This window comes from Rutidosis leptorrhynchoides, chromosome 1 (genome assembly GCF_046630445.1).
Source record: "Rutidosis leptorrhynchoides isolate AG116_Rl617_1_P2 chromosome 1, CSIRO_AGI_Rlap_v1, whole genome shotgun sequence".
Lineage (NCBI taxonomy): Eukaryota > Viridiplantae > Streptophyta > Magnoliopsida > Asterales > Asteraceae > Rutidosis > Rutidosis leptorrhynchoides.
In genome coordinates this window covers 226,814,738-226,825,550 of record NC_092333.1, presented here as the reverse complement: position 1 = coordinate 226,825,550, position 10,813 = coordinate 226,814,738, and the positions used below count along the sequence as shown (strand labels likewise).

Sequence of the window (10,813 nt, the reverse complement as noted above, 5' to 3'; positions counted from 1 at the left end):
AAAATTCGATAAGTTTTTTAATCTTCTCATCCGTAATAAATGATGATACATTATCAACCAACTTATTGTTGATTATTACATATGGAGAAGCAATGGTAGAGATAGACATAATAGATTTGTAAAATTAACAAGTTGATTGAGGAAAGAGGAAGAAAAAACAAACTAAGAATAGTTTGATTTTGATTTTAAAATCGGATGAAGAAGATGAAGATGGACAAAGCGTAGAGGGCATTAAGTTTTGCAGAGCGTTTTTGTAAATTGTTGTAAAGTGCATGTAAAAAAACAACGGTGAAAAAACGCAATATTTATAAGCAAAAATGAAAGGTGAATCGATGATGCGTTAAAAACGATTGTGCAACCGCCTGTTATCAAAAATAGCCGTTGTGAAAGTTTGATGGGACGTGCCTAGTCAATCAGCCGAGATATTTTGCACGTTTTAATTTTCTAATATGCCTTTTTAAGAGTTCATTGGGTTATATTAAATAAAATATATCACAATGAACTGGGGTGGACATGATCATATGCGTAGTTACGCATATGTATGCGCTTTTAGGAGCTGAACAAGTATAAGTTGCGGAGAAAATAATTAACTGTGCGATGGGTTGTGGATTATACGCTATGTTTGTAGTAACTGAGCGATAATTTGCGGATTATGCGCAATGGTTAACATTTTATAAGCAGTCCGCAAACATTTAAAACCTATGAATAGGAGACTCGGGTTCTCATTTGAGGGTTGTTGAGCTGGAATTCTTCTAGAGCATATTAATGCCATTTTATATTTTAAGCTCATAAAAGACAAATCTACATTTGAATCAAGGTAATTTGAAAGTTCAAGACCGGGACATGGTGGATGATTCTAAACTAAACTTTTAGAATCAAAGTCAATCATAAGGTCCCTCAAACATCAAAACAATGTTCATCTCATTGCATTGGAACTGAATTCGGATCATATAGTCTAATTTGGACTCAATCACTTGCCTTCCTGTATTTTCCCATTAAATTTCTACTTTAAATTATCAACAACATAATTTTTAATCCATCTATACGAATACATAAAAATAAAATCGACTATACTAGCACGATTACATAAAGGTTCATTGAAAACAATCCCGTTCTGGAAACGCCATAAAGCCCATAGAAGTTTAGCAACAATAACCTCTATTCTGGATTTAGGATTAGAATCCAAATTCACCAACTCGATCCAACCTTTGAAGTCATCCCAAGAATTAAAAGAAGGCATGTTACAATCAGTCCATAATCTAACTTTACGCCAAACATCTAAAGCAACCGAACAATCGAAGAACAAATGTAGATGGTCTTCAACACCATTATTGCATACAGGACAAATAATTGTATTAATGTCTAATCCTCTTGTGGATAGATTCCAACAAAGAGGAAGATAATCATGAATAAAACGCCACATGAAAATGTTTACCTTTTTAGGAATAAATTTGTTCCATCTCATCGGTAAAGGGGATGAAGGTAAGATGATCCGGTCCATATGCAATCTCGCAACCTTCACCGAGAAAATGTTATCAGTTGTGATCGAACAAGACCAAATATCCTCAGCTTCTGATAGCTGAACATCGCGAACCTCGGCTTGCATGGACTGAAGCAAATCAACAGATCTGCCTGTCAGATTCGAACGGGACCAAGACCAATCCCACGACCCTGTTACAAGTTTATCAGCGATTGTGTGATGTTTGTTGAGCTCCAAGTGATAAAGGCGATTAAAACGATTAGCAAGGTTATCCTGGCCCATCCAAACATCATGCCAAAAACTAATGTTCCGGCCATTACCCACTCGCATCTTTAGAACGTCACCCGGTAGTAACTTATCCGCAATGGTTTTGGAACAACATTCAACAATAGAAGACCATAAACTATTACCAAGAGTATTTTCAAAAACATTACCATGAATAGACTTAACAAGAATAACCCAAAAGTCATTCGGGTTCGTTAAATATCTCCATCTCCACTTGTATAACATGGCAAGGTTAAACGCCTTCAAACTCCCGACATTAAGGCCTCCTTTTTCGAATGAAGCAAGAATCAAAATCCATTTAGCCCATGCCATTTTTTTATTATTAGAACTACTGCCCCAGAAAAATTGAGATCTAATCGACTCGAGATGTTTTAGAATCGATTCGGGACATTTAAACATAGACATCCAATATATGCCAAGGCTTCCCATAACTGATTTAATTAACGTAAGACGACCCCCGGAGGAAAGCAAATTAACTTTCCAAGATGCCATTTTAGAATGAAATTTATCAATTAAAGTAGACCAACTTGACTTTCGTTTCATATTGGACCCAATAGGAACGCCCAAGTATGTCGTAGGAAAAGATCCCCTTAGACACCCTGAATCATTAGCAAAGACATCTATCTCGGCATCACCAACACCCATGCCAAAAATATGAGATTTCGAAACATTTATGTTCAATCCGGAGACCATATGAAAGGCGTGAAGTAAACATAAAATATTATCGAATTGCTCTCTACTCCAATCTGAAAGAATAATAACATCATCGGCATAAAAGAAATGAGATAAACGTACACAAGGATTACCAACTTTGATGCCACGAACAAAGTCCATATCCATAGCTCGTTGAAAAGCAATATGAAGTCCTTCCATAACTATAATGAATAAGAACGGGCTTAAAGGATCTCCTTGACGTAAACCCCTTTTGATAGTGAATTCTCGGGTCGGGTTGCCGTTAACTAGAACCGAGGTTCTAACTGAACATAGTCAACCTTTAATCCAGCTAATCCACTTAGGTCCGAAACCTAAAGTGGTGAGCATACAAAATAAATAGTCCCAATTCACCGAATCGTAAGCTTTCTCAAAATCAACTTTGAAGAATAGAGCTTTCTGATGCTTTTTCCTGTACGAAGAAATAATTTCGCAAAGCATTAAGGGACCATCTAGAATCTGACGACCTGCTATAAAAGCGGATTGTTCCGGGGAGATAATCTAATCAATAAAGCAAGCTAGTCTATTCGTAAGCAATTTAGTGATAATTTTATAAAAGAAGCTCACAAGAGAAATGAGACGGAAATCAATAACAAGCACCGGATTAGACACCTTCGGGAAGAGAGAAAAAAAAAGCCGAATTCGCACCAATAGGCATAACTCCCGAAGAGAAAAAATTCTTGACATCTCTAATAATGTCGACTTGAAGAATGTCCCAGAAATGTTTAATAAAGCGAAACGAATATCCTTCTGGACCAGGAGCCTTGGAACTCCCACAATCCCACACAGCTTTTTTAATTTCTTCTCCTTCGAAATCAGCTTCCAATAAAGCGATATCAGCTGCTGTTAAGGAACGAATTGTGTTGACAGGATCGAAATTGACAGCTGACTGATTCTGTTCAAACTTCGAGCAAAAAAGTCAAAAAATTTATCTTTAACAGTGATAGGATCGGTGACCCATGAACCATTAATCATAAGGCCGTTAATGTGTTGTTGTTTTCGTTTTCGTTTCAAAGAGCAGTGGAAGAATTTGGAATTCTCGTCACCTTCTACATCCCATTTTACCCTTGAATTTTGGAGAGCATCAAGAGACATAATACGCGTAAGGTCTTCCTGCTCCTTAAATAACATGTTTCGTGATTCAATCTCAGCAGCGGTAGCAGTTCCCGTGTCTATAATCGAGTCAAGATCAATGATACTTTGTTTTAAGTCTAGTAGACGAATGAATTCAATGCATCTCGAATGATAAATCCAGCTTTTTAGAGAGTGCTTTAGAGTTCTAATTTTAGCAATGATATCTTTGTTAGGACACGAGTTAATAGTGTTCCATTCATCACGAACCTTAGAATCAAAATACCCTCTTTCGAACCATGAATCAAAAACTTTGAAATAAGTAGGGCCGTAGTCGATCTTGTCTTGGAAGAGCATAATAGGAGAATGGTCAGAAAAACCCCTCGGTAGAACTTCACCTTTAATGTCTTCTAAAGAAGTCATGATATTATTAGTAACAAAAAAACGATCCAATTTGCTGAATTTACTACCGTCTTTAAGCCTACAAGTATATTGAAGGCCACCAAGAACAACTTCGTGAAGTGAAGATATTTCAATGAAATCATTGAACATATGAGCATCCCGGGCTGAAACCTCAGTACCACATCGTTCACTTTCTTCACAGACCGAATTCCAATCTCTGAAAAGAATATAATCTCCACTATTCGAAGCCATAAAGTTTGTAATCGCATTCCATACATTAACTTTATCCGAAAGATGTTGTGGAGCATACACATTTATCATATATACTTCAATATTCTCTCGCACCCATAAACCTTTAACGATAACATAATGATTAAAACACCACACGTTTTCTTTAACAAATGAATGGGGATCCCACATAGAAATAATACCCCTGGAAAAACCTCGAGCCAATGATAACGCATAATCAAAATGATTATTACCCCACATGGACTTGAGACGAAACAATTGAAGTCGAGTCATCTTCGATTCTTGGAGAGCAAGAAACTGGACGTTTTTCGTAACACATAAATCTTTGATCCATTTTCGTTTCGAAAAAACTTTGGAACCGCAACTATTAATGGAGATGATCTTCATGAGAAACTATAAAAATCACGTACGCAAACCCCATCTAGCTTATTACCATTAAGATTGAGACCAAGTAGATCACCAACATTGGAACAATTATCAAAACCAACCCGGAGATAATCAAATTGAGAACTTCTATTCCCAAAATCGTCAACAGTAAAAGACGTATTACAATTCAAACCACCAATATAATTAGTGTTATAAACACCTTTGAATTTAGTGAAACCAGGGGCATGAGAATCACTCTCTGAAACAACTTCATTTACAACAGGATCATGAGGCCGTGACTGTGTAGAAGCATTGTTATCAAACGGGTCAATGTGAACGCCTTCGAATTCCTTTAGATGATCATAATGTTCTTCTGAATCGGCTGAGGATGTGGAATCAACCGAGTCATGGGCAGACTCCGGTTTAGTATTCTCGCTTTCGGTTTCAATTGTATCATTAATGTCAAAAAGCCAAGATCCTACCTCCTGAATACGAATGGGATACTCTTCCCCTTTTACAACAATAGTTTCGTCGACACCAATTAAGTTCTTAGCTTGAGTTGCAATGCAAACTCGACCCGATGAAAGAGGCATCTTGCTTTTTGGTTAGAAAAAAAGGACTTCCCTACTAAAGAAGCAACCTTTCTAAATGCACTGGTACCCCAAGCACAAGAGGGTATACCCGAAATCTCAATCCAGACGATACGATCATCAACAATAAAAGTATCCGTCGCTTCTTTAACACATGAAAACAATTGTAGGAGATTAGAATTACCTCTAAAGGCATTGAAGCTCACGTCCGAATCAAATTGGATCCATATCCAATAACCACCTAGGTATTGAACTTTAACATCAACAAACCCTTCAGCTATAATCAGTCGATAAATCGAAAATAGTGAATCGAAATTCTTCAGTTTTAACAAAAGAATACGATCATCTTTTTTAAACGAGACCAAATCAGCGTCTTCAAGAATGAGTTTCTTACTGTTATAATCTTTGTACCCGGACAGTTTAGAAGCATAAGAAGCTTCGTCATGGACATGAATAGGAGGTGTTTTAGGCTCAGAATTCGCCTGCTCATTAATAACAGGAGGTGTTTTAGCCGCCTGTTTAACAACCGGTACAGAAGGTTTAGGGGATTTGGCAACTTCAACGTATAAATGGAACGAACCAATCCATATATCCGCAATGTTGGAGTTGAAGTAGATTAAACAAATAAAGGGGACTAACAAGAATCACATGGTTTGGAAACAAATAATTCGTATATGCTCAAACGCGAGGTTATAAAACAAAACGTGAAATATATGATCGAGCAAAAATTTACTTTTGGATCATGAGAGTCACATTTGGTGACATAATGTCACCATTGGTGACATCTAAATTGGTTTTCACGTTAAGTTTTACATATTGGATGTCGGCTATGAATTATTACTCCGTATAGATTTGATACGTGTTCTAGAATATACTAGCTTGGTCCCTAAGTTACTGTTTTCTACTATAAATAATCTCATATGTAACCTTGTAAATTATCACCTACAAATTTTAATGAGAATTTCTCTTTGGTTGGCCGTGGATTAAACCAATAGCAATATTGGATATAACCACGTTATATTCTCGTGTTATTTTTTTTGTTCTTGCTAGTTTCTTCGTGTTCATCATTATTATTCGTTTATTGTCTCGTGGGTTGATAACTTAGGGTTATCAAGTTCTTGTTGGGGCTCACTAAAAATTCCTAACAAGTGGTATCAGAGCTTAGGTTCATTTTTCTGGAACAATGGCGGATAAAAGTGATGTGAAGATAGATCGGTTTGATGGAACTGATTTTAGCTTTTGGAAGATGCAAATTGAAGACCTTCTTTATCAAAAGAAGCTTTACCAACCGCTAACCGGTGTTAAGCCGGAAGGAATGGATCAAGGCGAGTGGGAGTTGTTGGATAGGCAAGCCCTAGGAGTAGTTCGACTTTCTCTGGCCAAGAACGTTGCTTACAACATCGTGGGTGAAACCACAACGGCGGGATTGCTTGCGGCTTTATCTAACATGTATGAAAAGCCATCCGCTTTGAACAAGGTTTTCTTGATAAGGCAATTGGTGAATGCTAGGATGAAGGAGAGTTCTTCGGTGGCAGATCATGTGAACGAATTTAATTTAATTTTGACCCGGTTGAAATCGGTTGATATTAAATTCGATGATGAGCTACAAGCGTTGTTTTTGCTATCTTCGTTACCCGATAGTTGGGCCGGTACGGTGACGGCGGTTAGTGGTTCATCTGAAACTACTAAGTTAACTTTTGAAGGAATCCGGGATTTGATTCTTAGCGAAGGTATTCGAAGGAAAGATTCGAATGAGAGTTCGGGTTCGGTTCTAAGTGTTAGTCGGGGAAGAGCTAGGTCAAGAAGTCCATCAAGGAGCAAGAACGTGGTGTGTTGGAATTGTCAACAAGTTGGTCACTATAAGTCAAAGTGCCCGAGTCATAAGTCGGGTGGGAGCGTATCGACTATGGTGATCGAGGATGAGTTGATGTGCCAAAAAGAGGTTCTTGACGAATCTTGGGTTTTAGATTCGGGTGCCTCGTATCATGTTACCCCATACATGAACGAGATGGTGAACTTCAAGGAATACTCCAGTAAGGTTCGAGTTGCGAATGGGAGTACACTTGATATTGCGGGTATTGGTGATCTCGTGGTTAGACACTTGAATTATGCTTGGATCTTGAGGAATGTACGGTTCGTTCCAAAGCTCAAGAGTCGGTTGATCTCAGTTGGGCAATTGGATGACGATAATTGTCATGTTCTATTTGGAGATCAAAAGTGGGTAGTGTTTAAGGGAGATTATGTAGTCGCTCGCGGGTTTAAAAGGGGAACCATGTATATGGTTGATGTTCCTAAGGAAGAATGGCTAGGTGATTTTGTGGGTGTTAAAAGTCCTAGCGTGCTAATGCTTTCCGGTATTGTTGAGAGGTCTTGTTTGAGTGGGAGCTCAAAGGAAGTTGAAGCTAATGGAAATTCGGGTCGAATTGGGTACACTAGAGCTTTCATCACTTCAGATAGATCTTCTCCAATGGCAACTTTGTTGCGATCGGCCGAGGAAGATGAACGAGAGGTTTTCATGAGAGTCACTGTTAAAGATACATCCGTACAGTGGGAGTTGGCTCAGGATGGAAAATCGGGTTTATCAAAAGACGTGCGCACGTATGTGGTCGGTGTTCCAATGGTGAAAGCTAAGGCAGTTATGTGGAAGATCAAGGGTGTGATTGCGTTCTCACACGACTGCCTTGATGGTGTTATCCACATGTTTGTTCTACCGGTGGGTTTATTGTTTGTTGGAAAGATAAATCGGGTTGATGGAGTTTTGTACGGGTGGATCGCTTGGGCGATGGGGTTGATTGGGTCGGGTCGGACTCAAACGACCCGTTATCTCCTAAACTAAGGAGGTAGGTGCCATAGCCAAAGAGTTGTTCTTGTTCCCAAGCTAGTAACATAAAGATCGAATTATAGCTCAGCGGTATTTTTTGATGTCGAAAGACTTCACTTGCTCGAAGGTTATCGAGTGAAGTGCGGCGCGTTTCGGGTGTAAATCCGGCGGTGTCAAAAGGAGGTATAATTAGCGGGTCAAGTTGTTATTGTGGGATGATATTGATGGTGATAAAGTCAGGTTAAAGATGAGTTTGTTTTAATACTCCTTCAAGTGGGAGATTGTTGGAGTTGAAGTAGATTAAACAAATAAAGGGGACAAACAAGAATCACATGGTTTGGAAACAAATAATTCGTATATGCTCAAACGTGAGGTTATAAAACAAAACGTGAAATATATGATCGAGCAAAAATTTACTTTTGGATCATGAGTGTGATGCCCCGTACAAAACCATCGTGTACGAATCATCAACCACAGGATCATTACAAGGTTAAGTACTATATGCTGTAATTAAAGAAGTTGCATTCACGATAAAAAGGTGATGTCATAACCGACATCAAATGTTTTACATTTCAAAAGCATGATTCACTAAGTAGAAGCAAATTAATAAGTGTACGTGACCCCAAAGGTCGTTACATAACATAGTTTCAAAAGTAAATAAGTTTGAATGCAAGATAAGTAGTCATGCGATAACAACTCTAAGTAGTTGGTTCTACAGCACGACTAGTACACAGCGGAAGCAACCTCAAGCACCTGAGAAATACATGCTTAAAAGCGTCAACACAATGGTTGGTGAGCTATAGTTTAAGTATAACAGTATGTAAGGTAGGCCACAAGATTTCAGTGCTACAAAGAGCGTTTCAAAACAGTATGATAAAGTATATGTTAACCGTGGGCACTTGGTAACTAACTTAACGTTTAAAATACCCCCTGAAAGTACACTTGGCGAGTGCGTATGTTTACGAAGTATTAAACACTCATTGACTGCTAGCGCGACTAGCCCGAGTGGGGATGTCAAACCCTATGGATCCATATCTAAGATTCGCGTTCACGGTTCAAAAACCAATGATTAAACGTTACCGAGCTAAAGGGAATGTTTCTGCCGTTATATAACCCACACATATATAAGTTTAAGTACTCGTGCCTAGTATGTAAAACATAAAATCCGCATGTATTCTCAGTTCCCAAAATAAGTTAAAGTAAAAAGGGAATGCTATAACTCACAATGATATGTAGCGGTAAAGTAGTAGTCGGGAAAGGTGTGCAAGTAAATGGTCCGAAGTCCTCAACCTAAGTCAAATAGTACTAAGTCAGTAAATCGTCTTAATAGGTTTAAAAGTATGTAATTAAGGTCTTAAGGGTCATCATCATTCATCATCAAACAAAAGGCGTAAAGTAAGTTTCGTTTATGAAAGCAGTTTTCAACAAAGTCTGAATTCAGTCAGTCACCACGGCCTCTACCCTTACTGAATTAAGGTGAGACCAGTGGCCATGGCTCCGTCTATGAGTCCCTTAAGTGTGATAAAATTTACAGAAGCAAACTCGTCTTGGTTTGACCGTGGCGACGGTCTAAGTGCGAGTAGGTCAGAAATTTCTGCACAACGTTAAAGGACATAGTGACGATCGGAGGGCCATAAATCCTAAACCGTAACTCGGATTAAGACGAGTCCTATATGAAAATTTATTTAATCGAAAATTTCTATCCAAAAATCAAGGTTAGAACAGCCCAGGTCTACTGGTCTGTTCCAGAATCATCAGGTCAGTAGGTTTTGGACAGAACAGTGAGTTTAAAAGGGTTCCGGTGGTCTTGGTGCTTGATGTTCATCATGGTTCTCATCCTTGATGCATATAGCTTCAAGTGTACAACTCATTGATGTATCTACATCATCTTAACCAAGTCTTGACCATCATAACCCATGTGAAAGTCTAAGACATGAAGCACAACTCACTTAAGAGTTGCATGAAGTTTGATGAACCAAAGTTACATCAAAGTCTTAGGTTTGACACTTACATGAACTATAAACTTGGAAGTTAACTAACTAATCAAGATCATAAGTAGTAGAACATAGTTCTTAGTTTGATCTTGAAGATCCAAGACTCAAAAGTCTAGATCCAAAGTTATATTTAAGGAAAACTTATTTGTGTGTTCTTGAACTTTCAAAGTTAACTTAATTTGTTCAAGAGATATGAGATCAAGACTAACTTGTAGTACTTGACCATATAAACTAACTACATGAAATTAAAGTGTATAAAATAAAGAAACAAGTTAATTAAACAAGTAATTAGTTCAAGGGTTGCTCATACTTTAAAGATTCAACCAAAGTTGATCTTTAAGTAAAGTAAACTTTAAGTTTACTTCCATGACTTACAAGTATGATTTCAACAACAATGAACTTATATCTTTTGAAACAATATATGTAGAACATAAACTAGTAAGTTTAGTTCTTGGGTGTTCTTGAAATTACAAGATAAATGAAGAATTCAAACTAGTAAGTTTGATTCTTGAAAGCTAGTAATTAAGTAACAAGAAACTACAAAGTAAGTAACAACAACATGATTTAAATCAAAGACAAGTAACATTTAAATAAAAGAATGATGATGATGAAGATGTAGAATTCAGTTTTTAGAAGTAAAAAGGAGAGAAAAGTTATCTTGCTACTTACTAGATTTGAGAGAAAAGCAAGAGAGAAAGAAGTTGCAAGTATGTGTGTGTGTTTGAATGAGGTTTATAAGTAATGAAGTAGTAAAGTAAAAATGAAATCAAAACCTCCATATGGTGGCCCTAAGACCACGGTTTTGCTGCAGATTTTAGGAGGGAGAAGTTTGTTTGTTGGATAC

General features: G+C 37.6%; 1 protein-coding gene across 1 annotated transcript; it reads right to left on the bottom strand.

Annotated features, from left to right (window-relative positions):
- Window positions 1-881: 881 nt before the first annotated feature.
- On the bottom strand, window positions 882-6,222 carry LOC139895441 (uncharacterized). Its single transcript, XM_071878138.1, has 7 exons — window positions 6,144-6,222; window positions 5,205-5,788; window positions 4,609-5,049; window positions 3,416-4,495; window positions 3,089-3,371; window positions 1,075-2,742; window positions 882-982 (listed from the first exon to the last, which is right to left on the bottom strand). The coding sequence occupies exons 1-7, from the start codon at window positions 6,220-6,222 to the stop codon at window positions 882-884; spliced, it is 4,236 nt and encodes a 1,411-aa protein (XP_071734239.1).
- Between the last annotated feature and the right edge of the window lie 4,591 nt (window positions 6,223-10,813).